The 21,964-nt window shown below is 55.4% G+C and overlaps 1 protein-coding gene across 2 annotated transcripts in view; it reads right to left on the bottom strand.

The window, feature by feature from the left end:
* Positions 1-19,629, bottom strand: part of emc4 (ER membrane protein complex subunit 4) — a 58,923-nt gene extending 39,294 nt beyond the window's left edge. The window contains exons 1-2 of one of the 2 annotated variants that reach the window (XM_070866647.1): positions 19,418-19,629; positions 17,754-17,865 (exon numbers count right to left, since the gene is read on the bottom strand). In XM_070866647.1, coding sequence (XP_070722748.1) covers positions 17,754-17,865; positions 19,418-19,494 — 189 coding nt within the window. In that variant the 5' untranslated portion in view covers positions 19,495-19,629. Of the gene's footprint in view, positions 1-17,753; positions 17,866-18,824; positions 18,913-19,417 lie in introns of those variants that run through there. The other variant, XM_070866648.1, reaches the window with a different exon arrangement.
* Between the last annotated feature and the right edge of the window lie 2,335 nt (positions 19,630-21,964).

The following is a 21,964-nucleotide window of genomic DNA, read 5'->3' as shown; positions in this document are numbered from 1 at the left end:
TCTCTCAGTCTCCCAGTCTCTCAGTCTCCCAGTCTCCCAGTCTCTCAGTCTCCCAGTCTCCCAGTCTCTCAGTCTCCCAGTCTCTCAGTCTCCCAGTCTCTCAGTCTCCCAGTCTCTCAGTCTCCCAGTCTCTCAGTCTCCCAGTCTCCCAGTCTCTCAGTCTCCCAGTCTCCCAGTCTCTCAGTCTCCCAGTCTCTCAGTCTCCCAGTCTCCCAGTCTCCCAGTCTCTCAGTCTCCCAGTCTCTCAGTCTCCCAGTCTCTCAGTCTCTCAGTCTCTCAGTCTCCCAGTCTCTCAGTCTCCCAGTCTCCCAGTCTCTCAGTCTCTCAGTCTCTCAGTCTCTCAGTCTCCCAGTCTCCCAGTCTCTCAGTCTCCCAGTCTCTCAGTCTCCCAGTCTCTCAGTCTCTCAGTCTCCCAGTCTCTCAGTCTCCCAGTCTCTCAGTCTCCCAGTCTCTCAGTCTCCCAGTCTCTCAGTCTCCCAGTCTCCCAGTCTCTCAGTCTCCCAGTCTCTCAGTCTCCCAGTCTCTCAGTCTCCCAGTCTCTCAGTCTCCCAGTCTCCCAGTCTCTCAGTCTCCCAGTCTCTCAGTCTCTCAGTCTCCCAGTCTCTCAGTCTCCCAGTCTCTCAGTCTCCCAGTCTCTCAGTCTCCCAGTCTCCCAGTCTCTCAGTCTCCCAGTCTCTCAGTCTCCCAGTCTCCCAGTCTCTCAGTCTCCCAGTCTCCCAGTCTCTCAGTCTCCCAGTCTCCCAGTCTCCCAGTCTCTCAGTCTCCCAGTCTCTCAGTCTCCCAGTCTCTCAGTCTCTCAGTCTCCCAGTCTCTCAGTCTCCCAGTCTCCCAGTCTCTCAGTCTCTCAGTCTCCCAGTCTCCCAGTCTCTCAGTCTCCCAGTCTCTCAGTCTCCCAGTCTCTCAGTCTCCCAGTCTCTCAGTCTCCCAGTCTCCCAGTCTCTCAGTCTCCCAGTCTCTCAGTCTCTCAGTCTCCCAGTCTCTCAGTCTCCCAGTCTCTCAGTCTCCCAGTCTCTCAGTCTCCCAGTCTCCCAGTCTCCCAGTCTCTCAGTCTCCCAGTCTCTCAGTCTCCCAGTCTCCCAGTCTCTCAGTCTCCCAGTCTCCCAGTCTCTCAGTCTCCCAGTCTCCCAGTCTCCCAGTCTCCCAGTCTCTCAGTCTCCCAGTCTCTCAGTCTCCCAGTCTCTCAGTCTCTCAGTCTCCCAGTCTCTCAGTCTCCCAGTCTCCCAGTCTCTCAGTCTCCCAGTCTCCCAGTCTCTCAGTCTCCCAGTCTCTCAGTCTCCCAGTCTCTCAGTCTCCCAGTCTCTCAGTCTCCCAGTCTCTCAGTCTCCCAGTCTCTCAGTCTCCCAGTCTCCCAGTCTCTCAGTCTCCCAGTCTCCCAGTCTCCCAGTCTCTCAGTCTCCCAGTCTCTCAGTCTCCCAGTCTCCCAGTCTCTCAGTCTCCCAGTCTCTCAGTCTCCCAGTCTCTCAGTCTCCCAGTCTCCCAGTCTCCCAGTCTCTCAGTCTCTCAGTCTCCCAGTCTCCCAGTCTCTCAGTCTCCCAGTCTCCCAGTCTCCCAGTCTCCCAGTCTCCCAGTCTCCCAGTCTCTCAGTCTCCCAGTCTCTCAGTCTCCCAGTCTCTCAGTCTCTCAGTCTCCCAGTCTCTCAGTCTCCCAGTCTCTCAGTCTCCCAGTCTCTCAGTCTCCCAGTCTCTCAGTCTCCCAGTCTCTCAGTCTCCCAGTCTCCCAGTCTCTCAGTCTCCCAGTCTCTCAGTCTCCCAGTCTCTCAGTCTCCCAGTCTCTCAGTCTCCCAGTCTCCCAGTCTCTCAGTCTCCCAGTCTCTCAGTCTCTCAGTCTCCCAGTCTCTCAGTCTCCCAGTCTCTCAGTCTCCCAGTCTCTCAGTCTCCCAGTCTCCCAGTCTCCCAGTCTCTCAGTCTCCCAGTCTCTCAGTCTCCCAGTCTCCCAGTCTCTCAGTCTCCCAGTCTCTCAGTCTCCCAGTCTCCCAGTCTCCCAGTCTCCCAGTCTCTCAGTCTCCCAGTCTCTCAGTCTCTCAGTCTCTCAGTCTCCCAGTCTCTCAGTCTCCCAGTCTCCCAGTCTCTCAGTCTCCCAGTCTCCCAGTCTCTCAGTCTCCCAGTCTCTCAGTCTCCCAGTCTCTCAGTCTCCCAGTCTCTCAGTCTCCCAGTCTCCCAGTCTCTCAGTCTCCCAGTCTCCCAGTCTCCCAGTCTCTCAGTCTCCCAGTCTCTCAGTCTCCCAGTCTCCCAGTCTCCCAGTCTCTCAGTCTCCCAGTCTCTCAGTCTCCCAGTCTCTCAGTCTCTCAGTCTCTCAGTCTCCCAGTCTCTCAGTCTCCCAGTCTCCCAGTCTCTCAGTCTCTCAGTCTCTCAGTCTCTCAGTCTCTCAGTCTCCCAGTCTCTCAGTCTCTCAGTCTCTCAGTCTCTCAGTCTCCCAGTCTCTCAGTCTCCCAGTCTCTCAGTCTCCCAGTCTCTCAGTCTCCCAGTCTCCCAGTCTCTCAGTCTCCCAGTCTCTCAGTCTCCCAGTCTCTCAGTCTCCCAGTCTCTCAGTCTCCCAGTCTCCCAGTCTCTCAGTCTCCCAGTCTCTCAGTCTCTCAGTCTCTCAGTCTCCCAGTCTCTCAGTCTCCCAGTCTCTCAGTCTCCCAGTCTCCCAGTCTCCCAGTCTCCCAGTCTCTCAGTCTCCCAGTCTCTCAGTCTCCCAGTCTCCCAGTCTCTCAGTCTCCCAGTCTCCCAGTCTCCCAGTCTCTCAGTCTCCCAGTCTCTCAGTCTCCCAGTCTCTCAGTCTCTCAGTCTCCCAGTCTCTCAGTCTCCCAGTCTCCCAGTCTCTCAGTCTCCCAGTCTCCCAGTCTCTCAGTCTCCCAGTCTCTCAGTCTCCCAGTCTCTCAGTCTCCCAGTCTCTCAGTCTCCCAGTCTCTCAGTCTCCCAGTCTCTCAGTCTCCCAGTCTCCCAGTCTCTCAGTCTCCCAGTCTCCCAGTCTCCCAGTCTCTCAGTCTCCCAGTCTCTCAGTCTCCCAGTCTCCCAGTCTCCCAGTCTCTCAGTCTCCCAGTCTCTCAGTCTCTCAGTCTCCCAGTCTCTCAGTCTCTCAGTCTCCCAGTCTCTCAGTCTCCCAGTCTCCCAGTCTCTCAGTCTCTCAGTCTCTCAGTCTCTCAGTCTCTCAGTCTCTCAGTCTCCCAGTCTCCCAGTCTCTCAGTCTCTCAGTCTCCCAGTCTCTCAGTCTCCCAGTCTCTCAGTCTCCCAGTCTCTCAGTCTCCCAGTCTCTCAGTCTCCCAGTCTCTCAGTCTCCCAGTCTCTCAGTCTCCCAGTCTCCCAGTCTCTCAGTCTCCCAGTCTCCCAGTCTCCCAGTCTCCCAGTCTCTCAGTCTCCCAGTCTCCCAGTCTCCCAGTCTCCCAGTCTCCCAGTCTCTCAGTCTCCCAGTCTCTCAGTCTCCCAGTCTCTCAGTCTCTCAGTCTCCCAGTCTCTCAATCTCCCAGTCTCTCAGTCTCCCAGTCTCTCAGTCTCCCAGTCTCTCAGTCTCCCAGTCTCTCAGTCTCCCAGTCTCTCAGTCTCCCAGTCTCCCAGTCTCCCAGTCTCTCAGTCTCCCAGTCTCCCAGTCTCTCAGTCTCCCAGTCTCCCAGTCTCCCAGTCTCTCAGTCTCCCAGTCTCTCAGTCTCCCAGTCTCCCAGTCTCCCAGTCTCCCAGTCTCTCAGTCTCCCAGTCTCTCAGTCTCCCAGTCTCTCAGTCTCCCAGTCTCTCAGTCTCTCAGTCTCCCAATCTCTCAGTCTCCCAGTCTCTCAGTCTCCCAGTCTCCCAGTCTCCCAGTCTCCCAGTCTCTCAGTCTCCCAGTCTCACCGTGTCTCAGTCTCTCATCTTTCTCTGTGTCCCAGTCTCCCAGTCTCCCAGTCTCTCAGTCTCTCAGTCTGTCAGTCTCCCAGTCTCTCAGTGTTCTAGTCTCTCAGTGTCCCAGTCTCCCAGTGTCCCAGTCTCCCAGTCTCTCAGTCTCCCAGTCTCCCAGTCTCCCAGTGTCCCAGTCTCCCAGTGTCCCAGTCTCTCAGTGTCCCAGTCTCTCAGTGTCCCAGTCTCTCAGTGTCCCAGTCTCTCAGTGTCCCAGTCTCTCAGTGTCCCAGTCTCTCAGTGTCCCAGTCTCTCAGTGTCCCAGTCTCTCAGTGTCCCAGTCTCTCAGTGTCCCAGTCTCTCAGTGTCCCAGTCTCTCAGTGTCCCAGTCTCTCAGTGTCCCAGTCTCTCAGTGTCCCAGTCTCTCAGTGTCCCAGTCTCTCAGTGTCCCAGTCTCTCAGTGTCCCAGTCTCTCAGTGTCCCAGTCTCCCAGTCTCTCAGTCTCTCAGTCTCTCAGTCTCTCAGTCTCTCAGTCTCCCAGTCTCCCAGTCTCCCAGTCTCCCAGTCTCCCAGTCTCCCAGTCTCCCAGTCTCCCAGTCTCCCAGTCTCCCAGTCTCCCAGTCTCTCAGTCTCCCAGTCTCTCAGTCTCCCAGTCTCTCAGTCTCCCAGTCTCTCAGTCTCCCAGTCTCTCAGTCTCCCAGTCTCTCAGTCTCCCAGTCTCTCAGTCTCCCAGTCTCTCAGTCTCCCAGTCTCTCAGTCTCCCAGTCTCTCAGTCTCCCAGTCTCTCAGTCTCCCAGTCTCTCAGTCTCCCAGTCTCTCAGTCTCCCAGTCTCTCAGTCTCCCAGTCTCTCAGTCTCCCAGTCTCTCAGTCTCCCAGTCTCTCAGTCTCTCAGTCTCCCAGTCTCTCAGTCTCCCAGTCTCCCAGTCTCTCAGTCTCCCAGTCTCTCAGTCTCCCAGTCTCTCAGTCTCCCAGTCTCTCAGTCTCTCAGTCTCTCAGTCTCTCAGTCTCCCAGTCTCTCCGTGTCTCAGTCTCTCATCTTTCTCTGTGTCCCAGTCTCCCAGTCTCCCAGTCTCTCAGTCTCCCAGTCTCCCAGTCTCCCAGTCTCCCAGTCTCCCAGTCTCTCAGTCTCCCAGTCTCCCAGTCTCCCAGTCTCCCAGTCTCCCAGTCTCTCAGTCTCCCAGTCTCCCAGTCTCTCAGTCTCCCAGTCTCTCAGTGTCCCAGTCTCCCAGTCTCTCAGTCTCCCAGTCTCTCAGTGTTCTAGTCTCTCAGTGTCCCAGTCTCTCAGTCTCTCAGTCTCCCAGTCTCTCAGTGTGCTAGTCTCTCAGTGTCCCAGTCTCCCAGTCTCTCAGTCTCTCAGTCTCCCAGTCTCTCAGTCTCCCAGTCTCTCAGTCTCCCAGTCTCTCAGTCTCCCAGTCTCTCAGTCTCCCAGTCTCTCAGTCTCCCAGTCTCTCAGTCTCCCAGTCTCTCAGTCTCCCAGTCTCTCAGTCTCCCAGTCTCTCAGTCTCCCAGTCTCTCAGTCTCCCAGTCTCTCAGTCTCCCAGTCTCTCAGTCTCCCAGTCTCTCAGTCTCCCAGTCTCTCAGTCTCCCAGTCTCTCAGTCTCCCAGTCTCTCAGTCTCCCAGTCTCTCAGTCTCCCAGTCTCTCAGTCTCCCAGTCTCTCAGTCTCCCAGTCTCTCAGTCTCCCAGTCTCTCAGTCTCCCAGTCTCTCAGTCTCCCAGTCTCTCAGTCTCCCAGTCTCTCAGTCTCCCAGTCTCTCAGTCTCCCAGTCTCTCAGTCTCCCAGTCTCTCAGTCTCCCAGTCTCTCAGTCTCCCAGTCTCTCAGTCTCCCAGTCTCTCAGTCTCCCAGTCTCTCAGTCTCCCAGTCTCTCAGTCTCCCAGTCTCTCAGTCTCCCAGTCTCTCAGTCTCCCAGTCTCTCAGTCTCCCAGTCTCCCAGTCTCTCAGTCTCTCAGTCTCCCAGTCTCCCAGTCTCTCAGTCTCCCAGTCTCCCAGTCTCACCGTGTCTCAGTCTCTCATCTTTCTCTGTGTCCCAGTCTCCCAGTCTCCCAGTCTCTCAGTCTCCCAGTCTCCCAGTCTCCCAGTCTCCCAGTCTCCCAGTCTCCCAGTCTCCCAGTCTCTCAGTCTCTCAGTCTGTCAGTCTCCCAGTCTCTCAGTGTTCTAGTCTCTCAGTGTCCCAGTCTCCCAGTCTCTCAGTCTCAGTCTCCCAGTCTCTCAGTCTCCCAGTCTCACCGTGTCTCAGTCTCTCATCTTTCTCTGTGTCCCAGTCTCCCAGTCTCTCAGTCTCCCAGTCTCTCAGTCTGCCAGTCTCTCAGTCTGCCAGTCTCTCAGTCTGCCAGTCTCTCAGTCTCCCAGTCTCCCAGTCTCCCAGTCTCCCAGTCTCTCAGTGTCCCAGTGTCCCAGTCTCTCAGTCTCTCAGTGTCCCAGTCTCTCAGTGTCCCAGTCTCTCAGTGTCCCAGTCTCTCAGTGTCCCAGTCTCCCAGTCTCCCAGTCTCTCAGTCTCCCAGTCTCCCAGTCTCCCAGTCTCCCAGTCTCCCAGTCTCCCAGTCTCCCAGTCTCTCAGTCTCTCAGTCTCCCAGTCTCTCAGTCTCTCAGTCTCCCAGTCTCTCAGTCTCCCAGTCTCTCAGTCTCCCAGTCTCTCAGTCTCCCAGTCTCTCAGTCTCTCAGTCTCTCATCTTTCTCTGTGTCCCAGTCTCCCAGTCTCTCAGTCTCTCAGTGTCCCAGTCTCCCAGTGTCCCAGTCTCCCAGTGTCCCAGTCTCTCAGTGTCCCAGTCTCTCAGTGTCCCAGTCTCTCAGTGTCCCAGTCTCTCAGTGTCCCAGTCTCTCAGTGTCCCAGTCTCTCAGTGTCCCAGTCTCTCAGTGTCCCAGTCTCTCAGTGTCCCAGTCTCTCAGTGTCCCAGTCTCTCAGTGTCCCAGTCTCTCAGTGTCCCAGTCTCTCAGTGTCCCAGTCTCTCAGTGTCCCAGTCTCTCAGTGTCCCAGTCTCTCAGTGTCCCAGTCTCTCAGTGTCCCAGTCTCTCAGTGTCCCAGTCTCTCAGTGTCCCAGTGTCCCAGTGTCCCAGTCTCTCAGTGTCCCAGTCTCTCAGTGTCCCAGTCTCTCAGTGTCCCAGTCTCTCAGTGTCCCAGTCTCTCAGTGTCCCAGTCTCTCAGTGTCCCAGTCTCTCAGTGTCCCAGTCTCTCAGTGTCCCAGTCTCTCAGTCTCCCAGTCTCCCAGTCTTTCAGTCTCCCAGTCTCTCAGTCTCCCAGTCTCTCAGTCTCCCAGTCTCTCAGTCTCCCAGTCTTTCAGTGTTCTAGTCTCTCAGTGTCCCAGTCTCCCAGTCTCTCAGTCTCAGTCTCCCAGTCTCTCAGTCTCTCAGTCTCCCAGTCTCACCGTGTCTCAGTCTCTCATCTTTCTCTGTGTCCCAGTCTCCCAGTCTCTCAGTCTCCCAGTCTCTCAGTCTGCCAGTCTCTCAGTCTGCCAGTCTCTCAGTCTGCCAGTCTCCCAGTCTCCCAGTCTCCCAGTCTCTCAGTGTCCCAGTGTCCCAGTCTCTCAGTCTCTCAGTCTCTCAGTGTCCCAGTCTCTCAGTGTCCCAGTCTCTCAGTGTCCCAGTCTCTCAGTGTCCCAGTCTCTCAGTGTCCCAGTCTCCCAGTCTCCCAGTCTCTCAGTGTCCCAGTGTCCCAGTCTCTCAGTCTCTCAGTCTCTCAGTGTCCCAGTCTCTCAGTGTCCCAGTCTCTCAGTGTCCCAGTCTCTCAGTGTCCCAGTCTCCCAGTCTCCCAGTCTCTCAGTGTCCCAGTCTCCCAGTCTCTCAGTCTCCCAGTCTCTCAGTCTCTCAGTCTCTCAGTCTCCCAGTCTCTCAGTCTCCCAGTCTCCCAGTCTCCCAGTCTCTCAGTCTCTCAGTCTCTCAGTCTCTCAGTCTCCCAGTCTCCCAGTCTCTCAGTGTCCCAGTCTCTCAGTCTCTCAGTGTCCCAGTCTCTCAGTGTCCCAGTGTCCCAGTCTCTGTGTCCCAGTCTCTCAGACTCCCAGTCTCCCAGTCTCCCAGTCTCCCAGTCTCCCAGTCTCCCAGTCTCCCAGTCTCTCAGTCTCCCAGTCTCTCAGTCTCTCAGTCTCCCAGTCTCCCAGTCTCCCAGTCTCTCAGTCTCTCAGTCTCCCAGTCTCCCAGTCTCTCAGTCTCTCAGTCTCTCAGTCTCCCAGTCTCTCAGTCTCCCAGTCTCTCAGTCTCCCAGTCTCTCAGTCTCTCAGTCTCTCATCTTTCTCTGTGTCCCAGTCTCCCAGTCTCTCAGTCTCTCAGTCTCCCAGTGTCCCAGTCTCTCAGTGTCCCAGTCTCTCAGTGTCCCAGTCTCTCAGTGTCCCAGTCTCTCAGTGTCCCAGTCTCTCAGTGTCCCAGTCTCTCAGTGTCCCAGTCTCTCAGTGTCCCAGTCTCTCAGTGTCCCAGTCTCCCAGTGTCCCAGTCTCCCAGTGTCCCAGTCTCCCAGTCTCTCAGTGTCCCAGTCTCTCAGTGTCCCAGTCTCTCAGTGTCCCAGTCTCTCAGTGTCCCAGTCTCCCAGTCTCTCAGTCAGTCTCTCAGTCTCTCAGTGTCCCAGTCTCTCAGTGTCCCAGTCTCTCAGTGTCCCAGTCTCTCAGTGTCCCAGTCTCTCAGTGTCCCAGTCTCTCAGTGTCCCAGTCTCTCAGTGTCCCAGTCTCCCAGTGTCCCAGTCTCCCAGTGTCCCAGTCTCCCAGTCTCTGTGTCCCAGTCTCCCAGTCTCCCAGTCTCTCAGTCTCTCAGTCTCCCAGTCTCCCAGTCTCTCAGTGTCCCAGTCTCTCAGTGTCCCAGTCTCTCAGTGTCCCAGTGTCCCAGTCTCTGTGTCCCAGTCTCTCAGTCTCCCAGTCTCTCAGTCTCCCAGTCTCTCAGTCTCCCAGTCTCTCAGTCTCCCAGTCTCTCATCTTTCTCTGTGTCCCAGTCTCCCAGTCTCTCAGTCTCTCAGTCTCCCAGTGTCCCAGTCTCCCAGTGTCCCAGTCTCTCAGTGTCCCAGTCTCTCAGTGTCCCAGTCTCTCAGTGTCCCAGTCTCTCAGTGTCCCAGTCTCTCAGTGTCCCAGTCTCTCAGTGTCCCAGTCTCTCAGTGTCCCAGTCTCTCAGTGTCCCAGTCTCTCAGTGTCCCAGTCTCTCAGTGTCCCAGTCTCTCAGTGTCCCAGTCTCTCAGTGTCCCAGTCTCTCAGTGTCCCAGTCTCTCAGTGTCCCAGTCTCTCAGTGTCCCAGTCTCTCAGTGTCCCAGTCTCTCAGTGTCCCAGTCTCTCAGTGTCCCAGTCTCTCAGTGTCCCAGTCTCTCAGTGTCCCAGTGTCCCAGTCTCTCAGTGTCCCAGTCTCTCAGTGTCCCAGTCTCTCAGTGTCCCAGTGTCCCAGTCTCTCAGTGTCCCAGTCTCTCAGTGTCCCAGTCTCTCAGTGTCCCAGTCTCTCAGTGTCCCAGTCTCTCAGTGTCCCAGTCTCTCAGTGTCCCAGTCTCTCAGTGTCCCAGTCTCTCAGTGTCCCAGTCTCTCAGTGTCCCAGTCTCTCAGTGTCCCAGTCTCTCAGTGTCCCAGTCTCTCAGTGTCCCAGTCTCTCAGTGTCCCAGTCTCTCAGTGTCCCAGTCTCTCAGTGTCCCAGTCTCTCAGTGTCCCAGTCTCTCAGTGTCCCAGTCTCTCAGTGTCCCAGTCTCTCAGTGTCCCAGTCTCTCAGTGTCCCAGTCTCTCAGTCTCTCAGTCTCTCAGTCTCTCAGTCTCCCAGTCTCTCAGTCTCCCAGTCTCTCAGTCTCCCAGTCTCTCAGTCTCCCAGTCTCCCAGTCTCCCAGTCTCCCAGTCTCCCAGTCTCTCAGTCTCCCAGTCTCTCAGTCTCCCAGTCTCTCAGTCTCTCAGTCTCTCAGTCTCCCAGTCTCTCAGTCTCCCAGTCTCTCAGTCTCCCAGTCTCTCAGTCTCCCAGTCTCCCAGTCTCCCAGTCTCTCAGTGTTCTAGTCTCTCAGTGTCCCAGTCTCCCAGTCTCTCAGTCTCAGTCTCCCAGTCTCTCAGTCTCTCAGTGTCCCAGTCTCTCAGTGTCCCAGTCTCTCAGTGTCCCAGTCTCTCAGTGTCCCAGTCTCCCAGTCTCTCAGTCAGTCTCTCAGTCTCTCAGTGTCCCAGTCTCTCAGTGTCCCAGTCTCTCAGTGTCCCAGTCTCTCAGTGTCCCAGTCTCTCAGTGTCCCAGTCTCTCAGTGTCCCAGTCTCTCAGTGTCCCAGTCTCTCAGTGTCCCAGTCTCTCAGTGTCCCAGTCTCTCAGTGTCCCAGTCTCTCAGTGTCCCAGTCTCTCAGTCTCCCAGTCTCTCAGTCTCCCAGTCTCTCAGTCTCCCAGTCTCTCAGTCTCTCAGTCTCCCAGTCTCTCAGTCTCCCAGTCTCTCAGTCTCCCAGTCTCTCAGTCTCCCAGTCTCTCAGTCTCCCAGTCTCTCAGTCTCCCAGTCTCTCAGTCTCCCAGTCTCTCAGTGTCCCAGTCTCTCAGTGTCCCAGTCTCTCAGTGTCCCAGTCTCTCAGTGTCCCAGTCTCTCAGTGTCCCAGTCTCTCAGTGTCCCAGTCTCTCAGTGTCCCAGTCTCTCAGTGTCCCAGTCTCTCAGTGTCCCAGTCTCTCAGTGTCCCAGTCTCTCAGTGTCCCAGTCTCTCAGTGTCCCAGTCTCTCAGTGTCCCAGTCTCCCAGTCTCTCAGTCTCTCAGTCTCTCAGTGTCCTAGTCTCTCAGTGTCCCAGTCTCCCAGTCTCCCAGTCTCCCAGTCTCCCAGTCTCCCAGTCTCCCAGTCTCTCAGTGTCCCAGTCTCTCAGTGTCCCAGTCTCTCAGTGTCCCAGTGTCCCAGTCTCTGTGTCCCAGTCTCTCAGTCTCCCAGTCTCTCAGTCTCCCAGTCTCCCAGTCTCTCAGTCTCCCAGTCTCTCAGTCTCCCAGTCTCTCAGTCTCCCAGTCTCCCAGTCTCTCAGTCTCCCAGTCTCTCAGTCTCTCAGTCTCCCAGTCTCTCAGTCTCCCAGTCTCTCATCTTTCTCTGTGTCCCAGTCTCCCAGTCTCTCAGTCTCTCAGTCTCCCAGTGTCCCAGTCTCTCAGTGTCCCAGTCTCTCAGTGTCCCAGTCTCTCAGTGTCCCAGTCTCTCAGTGTCCCAGTCTCTCAGTGTCCCAGTCTCTCAGTGTCCCAGTCTCTCAGTGTCCCAGTCTCTCAGTGTCCCAGTCTCTCAGTCTCCCAGTCTCTCAGTCTCCCAGTCTCTCAGTCTCCCAGTCTCTCAGTCTCCCAGTCTCCCAGTCTCTCAGTCTCCCAGTCTCCCAGTCTCTCAGTGTTCTAGTCTCTCAGTGTCCCAGTCTCCCAGTCTCTCAGTCTCAGTCTCCCAGTCTCTCAGTCTCTCAGTGTCCCAGTCTCTCAGTGTCCCAGTCTCTCAGTGTCCCAGTCTCTCAGTGTCCCAGTCTCTCAGTGTCCCAGTCTCCCAGTCTCTCAGTCAGTCTCTCAGTCTCTCAGTGTCCCAGTCTCTCAGTGTCCCAGTCTCTCAGTGTCCCAGTCTCTCAGTGTCCCAGTCTCTCAGTGTCCCAGTCTCTCAGTGTCCCAGTCTCTCAGTCTCTCAGTCTCCCAGTCTCCCAGTCTCCCAGTCTCTCAGTCTCCCAGTCTCTCAGTCTCCCAGTCTCTCAGTCTCCCAGTCTCTCAGTCTCCCAGTCTCTCAGTCTCCCAGTCTCTCAGTCTCTCAGTCTCCCAGTCTCTCAGTCTCCCAGTCTCTCAGTGTCCCAGTCTCCCAGTCTCCCAGTCTCTCAGTGTCCCAGTCTCTCAGTGTCCCAGTCTCTCAGTGTCCCAGTCTCTCAGTGTCCCAGTCTCTCAGTGTCCCAGTCTCTCAGTGTCCCAGTCTCTCAGTGTCCCAGTCTCTCAGTGTCCCAGTCTCTCAGTGTCCCAGTCTCTCAGTGTCCCAGTCTCTCAGTGTCCCAGTCTCTCAGTGTCCCAGTCTCTCAGTGTCCCAGTCTCTCAGTGTCCCAGTCTCTCAGTGTCCCAGTCTCCCAGTCTCCCAGTCTCCCAGTCTCTCAGTCTCCCAGTCTCTCAGTCTCCCAGTCTCTCAGTCTCCCAGTCTCTCAGTCTCCCAGTCTCTCAGTCTCTCAGTCTCCCAGTCTCCCAGTCTCTCCGTGTCTCAGTCTCTCAGTGTTCTAGTCTCTCAGTGTCCCAGTCTCCCAGTCTCTCAGTCTCCCAGTCTCTCAGTGTTCTAGTCTCTCAGTGTCCCAGTCTCTCAGTGTCCCAGTCTCTCAGTCTCTCAGTCTCTCAGTGTCCTAGTCTCTCAGTGTCCCAGTCTCCCAGTCTCCCAGTCTCTCAGTCTCTCAGTCTCTCAGTCTCCCAGTCTCTCAGTCTCTCAGTCTCCCAGTCTCCCAGTCTCTCAGTCTCCCAGTCTCTCAGTCTCCCAGTCTCTCAGTCTCCCAGTGTCCCAGTGTCCCAGTCTCCCAGTCTCTCAGTCTCTCAGTCTCTCAGTCTCTCAGTCTCTCAGTGTCCCAGTCTCTCAGTGTCCCAGTCTCTCAGTGTCCCAGTCTCTCAGTCTCCCAGTCTCTCAGTCTCCCAGTCTCTCAGTCTCTCAGTCTCCCAGTCTCTCAGTCTCCCAGTCTCCCAGTCTCCCAGTCTCCCAGTCTCTCAGTCTCCCAGTCTCCCAGTCTCTCAGTCTCCCAGTCTCCCAGTCTCCCAGTCTCCCAGTCTCTCAGTGTCCCAGTCTCCCAGTCTCTCAGTCTCTCAGTCTCTCAGTGTCCCAGTCTCTCAGTGTCCCAGTCTCTCAGTGTCCCAGTCTCTCAGTCTCTCAGTCTCTCAGTCTCTCAGTCTCTCAGTCTCTCAGTCTCTCAGTCTCTCAGTCTCCCAGTCTCTCAGTCTCTCAGTCTCTCAGTGTTCTAGTCTCTCAGTGTCCCAGTGTCCCAGTCTCTCAGTCTCTCAGTCTCTCAGTGTCCCAGTCTCTCAGTGTTACAGTCGTGTTCTAGTCTCTCAGTGTCCCAGTGTCCCAGTGTCCCAGTCTCCCAGTCTCCCAGTCTCCCAGTCTCCCAGTCTCTCAGTCTCTCAGTCTCCCAGTCTCCCAGTCTCCCAGTCTCTCAGTCTCCCAGTCTCCCAGTCTCCCAGTCTCTCAGTCTCCCAGTCTCTCAGTCTCTCAGTCTCTCAGTGTCCCAGTCTCTCAGTGTCCCAGTCTCTCAGTGTTACAGTCGTGTTCTAGTCTCTCAGTGTCCCAGTGTCCCAGTCTCTCAGTCTCTCAGTGTCCCAGTCTCTCAGTGTCCCAGTCTCTCAGTGTCCCAGTCTCTCAGTGTCCCAGTCTCTCAGTCTCTCAGTCTCTCAGTCTCCCAGTCTCTCAGTCTCTCAGTCTCCCAGTCTCTCAGTCTCTCAGTGTTCTAGTCTCTCAGTGTCCCAGTGTCCCAGTCTCTCAGTCTCTCAGTGTCCCAGTCTCTCAGTGTCCCAGTCGTGTTCTAGTCTCTCAGTGTCCCAGTGTCCCAGTCTCCCAGTCTCTCAGTGTCCCAGTCTCTCAGTGTCCCAGTCTCTCAGTGTCCCAGTCTCTCAGTGTCCCAGTCTCTCAGTGTCCCAGTCTCTCAGTGTCCCAGTCTCTCAGTGTCCCAGTCTCTCAGTGTCCCAGTCTCTCAGTGTCCCAGTCTCTCAGTGTCCCAGTCTCTCAGTGTCCCAGTCTCTCAGTGTCCCAGTCTCTCAGTGTCCCAGTGTCCCAGTCTCTCAGTGTCCCAGTCTCTCAGTGTCCCAGTCTCTCAGTGTCCCAGTCTCTCAGTGTCCCAGTCTCTCAGTGTCCCAGTCTCTCAGTGTCCCAGTCTCTCAGTGTCCCAGTCTCTCAGTGTCCCAGTCTCTCAGTGTCCCAGTCTCTCAGTGTCCCAGTCTCTCAGTGTCCCAGTCTCTCAGTGTCCCAGTCTCTCAGTCTCTCAGTCTCTCAGTCTCCCAGTCTCTCAGTCTCCCAGTCTCTCAGTCTCTCAGTCTCCCAGTCTCCCAGTCTCTCAGTCTCCCAGTCTCTCAGTCTTTCAGTCTCCCAGTCTCCCAGTCTCCCAGTCTCCCAGTCTCCCAGTCTCCCAGTCTCTCAGTCTCTCAGTCTCTCAGTCTCCCAGTCTCTCAGTCTCCCAGTCTCTCAGTCTCCCAGTCTCCCAGTCTCTCAGTGTTCTAGTCTCTCAGTGTCCCAGTCTCCCAGTCTCTCAGTCTCAGTCTCCCAGTCTCTCAGTCTCTCAGTGTCCCAGTCTCTCAGTGTCCCAGTCTCTCAGTGTCCCAGTCTCTCAGTGTCCCAGTCTCTCAGTGTCCCAGTCTCCCAGTCTCTCAGTCAGTCTCTCAGTCTCTCAGTGTCCCAGTCTCTCAGTGTCCCAGTCTCTCAGTGTCCCAGTCTCTCAGTGTCCCAGTCTCTCAGTGTCCCAGTCTCTCAGTGTCCCAGTCTCTCAGTCTCCCAGTCTCTCAGTCTCCCAGTCTCTCAGTCTCCCAGTCTCTCAGTCTCCCAGTCTCTCAGTCTCCCAGTCTCTCAGTGTCCCAGTCTCCCAGTCTCCCAGTCTCTCAGTGTCCCAGTCTCTCAGTGTCCCAGTCTCTCAGTGTCCCAGTCTCTCAGTGTCCCAGTCTCTCAGTGTCCCAGTCTCTCAGTGTCCCAGTCTCTCAGTGTCCCAGTCTCTCAGTGTCCCAGTCTCCCAGTCTCCCAGTCTCCCAGTCTCCCAGTCTCCCAGTCTCCCAGTCTCCCAGTCTCCCAGTCTCCCAGTCTCCCAGTCTCCCAGTCTCCCAGTCTCTCAGTCTCCCAGTCTCCCAGTCTCTCAGTCTCTCAGTCTCCCAGTCTCCCAGTCTCTCCGTGTCTCAGTCTCTCAGTGTTCTAGTCTCTCAGTGTCCCAGTCTCCCAGTCTCTCAGTCTCCCAGTCTCTCAGTGTTCTAGTCTCTCAGTGTCCCAGTCTCTCAGTGTCCCAGTCTCTCAGTCTCTCAGTGTCCTAGTCTCTCAGTGTCCCAGTCTCCCAGTCTCCCAGTCTCCCAGTCTCTCAGTCTCCCAGTCTCCCAGTCTCCCAGTCTCTCAGTCTCCCAGTCTCCCAGTCTCCCAGTCTCTCAGTCTCCCAGTCTCCCAGTCTCTCAGTCTCCCAGTCTCTCAGTGTCCCAGTGTCCCAGTCTCTCAGTCTCCCAGTCTCTCAGTCTCTCAGTCTCTCAGTCTCTCAGTGTCCCAGTCTCTCAGTGTCCCAGTCTCTCAGTGTCCCAGTCTCTCAGTCTCCCACTCCCAGTCTCTCAGTCTCTCAGTGTCCCAGTCTCCCAGTCTCCCAGTCTCTCAGTCTCTCAGTCTCTCAGTCTCTCAGTCTCTCAGTCTCTCAGTGTCCCAGTCTCTCAGTCTCCCAGTCTCTCAGTCTCCCAGTCTCTCAGTCTCTCAGTCTCTCAGTCTCTCAGTCTCCCAGTCTCTCAGTCTCCCAGTCTCTCAGTCTCTCAGTCTCTCAGTGTCCCAGTCTCTCAGTGTCCCAGTCTCTCAGTGTCCCAGTCTCTCAGTGTCCCAGTCTCCCAGTCTCTCAGTCAGTCTCTCAGTCTCTCAGTGTCCCAGTCTCTCAGTGTCCCAGTCTCTCAGTGTCCCAGTCTCTCAGTGTCCCAGTCTCTCAGTCTCCCAGTCTCTCAGTCTCCCAGTCTCCCAGTCTCTCAGTCTCCCAGTCTCTCAGTCTCCCAGTCTCTCAGTCTCCCAGTCTCTCAGTCTCCCAGTCTCTCAGTCTCCCAGTCTCTCAGTGTCCCAGTCTCCCAGTCTCCCAGTCTCTCAGTCTCCCAGTCTCTCAGTGTCCCAGTCTCTCAGTGTCCCAGTCTCTCAGTGTCCCAGTCTCTCAGTGTCCCAGTCTCTCAGTGTCCCAGTCTCCCAGTCTCCCAGTCTCCCAGTCTCCCAGTCTCTCAGTCTCCCAGTCTCTCAGTCTCCCAGTCTCTCAGTCTCTCAGTCTCCCAGTCTCTCAGTCTCCCAGTCTCTCCGTGTCTCAGTCTCTCAGTGTTCTAGTCTCTCAGTGTCCCAGTCTCCCAGTCTCTCAGTCTCCCAGTCTCTCAGTGTTCTAGTCTCTCAGTGTCCCAGTCTCTCAGTGTCCCAGTCTCTCAGTCTCTCAGTGTCCTAGTCTCTCAGTGTCCCAGTCTCCCAGTCTCTCAGTCTCTCAGTCTCCCAGTCTCCCAGTCTCTCAGTCTCTCAGTCTCCCAGTCTCTCAGTCTCCCAGTCTCTCAGTCTCCCAGTCTCTCAGTCTCCCAGTGTCCCAGTGTCCCAGTCTCTCAGTCTCCCAGTCTCTCAGTCTCTCAGTCTCTCAGTCTCTCAGTGTCCCAGTCTCTCAGTGTCCCAGTCTCTCAGTGTCCCAGTCTCTCAGTCTCCCAGTCTCTCAGTCTCCCAGTCTCTCAGTCTCCCAGTCTCCCAGTCTCTCAGTCTCCCAGTCTCTCAGTCTCCCAGTCTCTCAGTCTCCCAGTCTCCCAGTCTCTCAGTCTCCCAGTCTCCCAGTCTCTCAGTCTCCCAGTCTCCCAGTCTCTCAGTGTCCCAGTCTCCCAGTCTCTCAGTCTCTCAGTCTCTCAGTGTCCCAGTCTCTCAGTGTCCCAGTCTCTCAGTGTCCCAGTCTCTCAGTCTCTCAGTCTCTCAGTCTCTCAGTGTTCTAGTCTCTCAGTGTCCCAGTGTCCCAGTCTCTCAGTCTCTCAGTGTCCCAGTCTCTCAGTGTCCCAGTCGTGTTCTAGTCTCTCAGTGTCCCAGTGTCCCAGTCTCTCAGTGTCCCAGTCTCTCAGTGTCCCAGTCTCTCAGTGTCCCAGTCTCTCAGTGTCCCAGTCTCTCAGTGTCCCAGTCTCTCAGTGTCCCAGTCTCCCAGTCTCCCAGTCTCTCAGTCTCTCAGTCTCTCAGTGTCCCAGTCTCTCAGTCTCTCAGTCTCCCAGTCTCGCAGTCTCCCAGTCTCTCAGTGTCCCAGTCTCTCAGTGTCCCAGTGTCCCAGTCTCAGTGTCCCAGTCTCTCAGTGTCCCAGTCTCTCAGTGTCCCAGTCTCCCAGTCTTCCAGTCTCCCAGTCTCTCAGTCTCCCAGTCTCCCAGTCTCTCAGTCTCCCAGTCTCTCAGTCTCCCAGTCTCTCAGTCTCCCAGTCTCTCAGTCTTCCAGTCTCCCAGTCTCTCAGTCTCTCATCTTTCTCTGTGTCCCAGTCTCCCAGTCTCCCAGTCTTCCAGTCTCCCAGTCTTCCAGTCTCCCAGTCTCTCAGTCTCCCAGTCTCCCAGTCTCTCAGTCTCTCAGTCTCTCAGTCTCCCAGTCTCCCAGTCTCTCAGTCTCTCAGTCTCCCAGTCTCTCAGTCTCCCAGTCTCTCAGTCTCCCAGTCTCTCAGTCTCTCAGTCTCTCAGTCTCCCAGTCTCTCAGTCTCCCAGTCTCTCAGTCTCCCAGTCTCCCAGTCTCCCAGTCTCTCAGTGTCCCAGTGTCCCAGTCTCCCAGTCTCCCAGTCTCCCAGTCTCTCAGTCTCTCAGTCTCCCAGTCTCTCCGTGTCCCAGTCTCTCCGTGTCCCAGTCTCTCCGTGTCTCAGTCTCTCATCTTTCTCTGTGTCCCAGTGTCCTAGTCTCTCTGTGTCTCAGTGACGCAGAATCCTCGTGTGTCTGGGGAGTCTAGAACCTGGAGTCACACAGTCTCAGGAGAAAGGTCGGCCATTTAGGACTGAGATGAGGAGGAATTTCTTCACTCGGAGGATGGTGAATCTTTGGAATTCTCTGCCCCAGAGGGCTGTGGAGGCTCGGTCTTTGAGTATATTCAAGATGGAGATCGATAGATTATTGAATATTAAGGGAATCAAGGGATATGAGGATAGTGCAGTAGGAGATCAGCCATGATAGTACTGAATGGCGGAGCAGGCTCGAGGGGCCGAATGGCCGACTCCTGCTCCAATTCTTATGTTCTCCCCTCTCTGATTGGGGGAAACTGGGTGGGGGTCAGTCACTGGCCTTTCACCACCCAATGTCCCAAACAACATTGATCCAGTGCCATCACTACATGGACTGCAGTTGAAGACGATGGCTCCCCACCTTGGTCTCCGGGCGACGGAGGTTGGGCGACCAGTGCCAGCGGCAGCCATATTGAAAAACTTACTTTCTCGACCAGAATGCGGTCGGTCTCCTGCACGCTGGTGTCTGGCAGCTGCTTGTCCGAATATCCGACGGGGTAAATGGAGTCACCCTGCCCGCACTGTCGATCACGGCCCCTAAGCGAGAGAGAAAAAGCAGATCATGTTAATGGTCACCTCACGAGAAGGAGCAACCCATTGAGGAACCCTTCTAACAAGCGTCTCTCTCCGTCAGGGACCCCTTTCCAAAGAGGGATTCTCTCCGTCAGGGACCCCTTTTAAAGAGGGATTCTCTCCGTCAGGGACCCCTTTTAAAGAGGGATTCTCTCCGTCAGGGACCCCTTTTAAAGAGGGATTCTCTCCGTCAGGGACCCCTTTTAAAGAGGGATTCTCTCCGTCAGGGACTCCTTTTAAAGAGGGATTCTCTCCGTCAGGGACCCCTTTTAAAGAGGGATTCTCTCCGTCAGGGACCCCTTTTAAAGAGGGGGTCGCTCCATCAGGGACCCCTTTTAAAGAGGGATTCTGTCCGTCAGGGACTCCTTTTAAAGAGGGTGTCTCTCCATCAGGGACCCCTTTTAAAGAGGGATTCTCTCCGTCAGGGACCCCTTTTAAAGAGGGGGTCGCTCCATCAGGGACCCCTTTTAAAGAGGGATTCTGTCCGTCAGGGACTCCTTTTAAAGAGGGTGTCTCTCCGTCAGGGACTCCTTTTAAAGAGGGTGTCTCTCCGTCAGGGACCCCTTTTAAAGAGGGGGTCGCTCCATCAGGGACCCCTTTTAAAGAGGGATTCTGTCCGTCAGGGACTCCTTTTAAAGAGGGTGTCTCTCCGTCAGGGACTCCTTTTAAAGAGGGTGTCTCTCCGTCAGGGACCCCTTTTAAAGAGGGGGTCGCTCCATCAGGGACCCCTTTTAAAGAGGGATTCTGTCCGTCAGGGACTCCTTTTAAAGAGGGGGTCTCTCCATCAGGGACCCCTTTTAAAGCGGGGGGTCTCTCCGTCGGGACTCCCCCCCCCACACCCCCCACTGTAGCGCCAATAGCGGCAGTGCCAACTAAAAACCCAACGGCGCGCCCCCCCCAAACGTGGCATCAACCAAACTTGCCGCCACAAGGTCCGAGGCGGGCTGCGAAAAGTGGGTTTTAATCATCAGCCGCCGCCCCAATTAAGAAAGCGGGGGGAGGGGGAGGTGGGGCAATGGTTCCCAACGTCGCCCTCCAAATCGACACGGCAGGGTCGACAGGGGGGGGGGGGGGTTTGTTTGCCGGCACGCAAAAGGCGGGGGGGGGGGCGTCCGGTTTCCCCCCCCTACCCACCCACCCACCCCGGGAACGGGCGGTCCCCCAGTTTCGGAAAACGCCCTCCTGGGAGGCTGCAGTAGTTGGGTGGTGGAGGGGGGAGTGGGGGGAGTGGGTTGGCGTTGGCGTTTGAGCCAAAACAAGATGGCGTCTCGGGGTCGCGACCCCTGGAAAAGACGCCAACAGGCGCCTGGGGGGGGGGGGGGGGGGTTTGCGGGCTTTGGGCGACCCGTGGCGCAAATAAATAAATTAATTAATTAATAAAAAGGGGGGGGGGGTCCAGTTTGTGGCATTTGAAAAAAAAAAAGTTGGCCAAATTTTTCATCCCTCCCCCCCCAAAGAGAGGCAGCACGCCCGGCTTCCGCCTCTCACTCGAGCCCCAGGCTTGCGCGGCCTGCACCTGCTGTTGCTGAGGGTGAGCTCGATGGCCCACTTGTGCCGGCGCGCGCGGCTGGCAAGCCCCGCCCCCGAAGCCATGGCAACGCCGGCGACCGTTCAACGGCTTTTTGGCGGACTCGCGCCAAAAAAAAACAAAACAAGCCCAAGCCGGCTCGAGGTCGCCCCGCGCTCCGCTCCGCTCCGCTCTCGCGCTCACTCTCCGCGCAGGCGCACCGGCTCTGCTCCCGACGTCGGCCGCGCATCTAACCCAATCGGCTCTCGGCCCCCGGCCCCGCCCCCCTCCCCTCCGCCATCTTTGTCAAGGGCGCATCCACACCCGTTCCATTCACCACCACCCCCGTCCCCTTTACAAAGATGGCCGCCGTTCCTTATAAGGGCATCTCACCACATTTATGTGTTTTTTTTAAAAATTAGTCTTGATTTTATTTTCCCAAGCCAGGTGACATCTTCTTGCTAGTTCTTTTATGGTACCAAAATGTTTAGCAGGGTCTATTTTAATTTTGATGACGTGTCACTTGGCCTCTTTTTTTTTTCCTCTCGGCCTCAAATCGGCAGGGCTTGCCGCGGTGAGAATGGCATAAGTGGCACGTGTCGTGAGTTGGTCTTGCCGCATGAGCAAGGGTCCACAGCCAGCTAGGGAATGGAAGACCAGCAGGAAGAGTAGTACATCTGGTCATCCCCCTGCAAAAACAGATACACCGCTTTGGGTAGTGTTGAGGGGGGGGGGGGATGACTCATCGGGGGAGGGCAGCAACAACAGCCAAGTTCATGGCACCGTGGTTGGCTCGGTTGCACAGGAGGGCAGGAAAAAGAGTGGGGGAGCGACCGTGATGGGGGATTCGATGGTGAGGGGAATAGATAGGCGTTTCTGCGGCCGCAACCGAGACTCCAGGGTGGTATGTTGCCTCCCTGGTGCAAGGGTCAAGGATGACTCGGAGCGGGTGCAGGACATTCTGAAAAGGGAGGGTGAACAGCCAGTTGTCGTGGTGCACATTGGTACCAACGACACAGGTAAAAAAAAGGGATAAGGTCCTACGAGACGAATTTAAGAAGCTAGGAGCTAAATTAAAAAGTAGGACCTCAAAAGTAGTAATCTCGGGATTGCTACCAGTGCCACGTGCTAGTCAGAGTAGGAATCGCAGGATAGCTCAGATGTATACGTGGCTTGAGCAGTGGTGCAGCAGGGAGGGATTCAAATTCGTGGGGCATTGGAACAGGTTCTGGGGGAAGGTGGGACCAGTACAAACCGGACGGTCTGCACCCGGGCAGGACCGGAACCAATGTCCTAGGGGGAGTGTTTGCGAGTGCTGTTGGGGAGGAGTTAAACTAATATGGCAGGGGGATGGGAACCAACACAGGGAGACAGAGGGAGACAAAAAGGAGACAAAAACAAAAGACAGAAAAGAGATGAGTAAAAGTGGAGGGCAGAGAAACCAAAGGCAAGAAACAAAAAGGGCCACTGAATATAAAAGGGCTGCAGGAGGGGTCAAAACTAAAAATCATGGTTTAAAAACTAGTATTAAAACACTCTACCTAAACGCACGCAGCATTCGAAATAAAGTAAATGAGTTGACGGCACAAATCATTACAAATGGGTATGATTTGGTGGCCATTACAGAAACATGGTTGCAAGGTGGCCAAGACTGGGAATTAAATATACAGGGGTACCTGACGATTCAGAAAGATAGGCAAGAAGGGAAAGGAGGTGGAGTAGCTCTGTTAATAAAGGATGATATCAGGGCAGTTGTGAGGGATGATATTGGCTCCAATGAACAAAATGTTGAATCATTGTGGGTGGAGATCAGAGATAGTAAGGGGAAAAAGTCACTGGTTGGTGTAGTTTATAGGCCCCCAAATAATAACTTCACGGTGGGGCAGGCAATAATCAAGGGAATAATGGAGGCATGTGAAAAAGGAACGGCAGTAGTCATGGGGGATTTTAACCTACATATCGATTGGTCAAATCAAATCGCACGGGGTAGCCTGGAGGAGGAATTCATAGAATGCATACGGGATTGTTTCTTAGAACAGTATGTAACAGAACCTACAAGGGAACAAGCTATCTTAGATCTTGTCCTGTGTAATGAGACAGGAATAATAAACGATCTCCTAGTAAAAGATCCTCTCGGAATGAGTGATCACAATATGGTTGAATTTGTAATATAGATTGAGGATGAGGAAGTTGTGTCAGAAACGAGCATACTATGCTTAAACAAAGGGGACTACTGTGGGATGAGGGCAGAGTTGGCTAAAGTAGACTGGAAACAAGGACTAAACGGTGGCACAATTGAGGAACAGTGGAGGACTTTTAAGGAGCTCTTTCATAGTGCGCAACAAAAATATATTCCAGTGAAAAAGAAGGGCGGCAAGAGAAGGGATAACCAGCCGTGGATAACCAAGGAAATAAAGGAAAGTATCAAATCAAAGACCAATGCGTATAAGGTGGCCAAGGTTAGTGGGAAACTAGAGGATTGAGAAAATTTTAAGCAACAGCAAAGAATGACTAAAAAAGCAATAAAGAAAGGGAAGATAGATTACGAAGGTAAAC

This window comes from Pristiophorus japonicus, chromosome 23 (genome assembly GCF_044704955.1).
Source record: "Pristiophorus japonicus isolate sPriJap1 chromosome 23, sPriJap1.hap1, whole genome shotgun sequence".
In the NCBI taxonomy this organism is placed as follows: domain Eukaryota; kingdom Metazoa; phylum Chordata; class Chondrichthyes; family Pristiophoridae; genus Pristiophorus; species Pristiophorus japonicus.
This window is presented reverse-complemented; position numbering and strand designations above follow the sequence as displayed.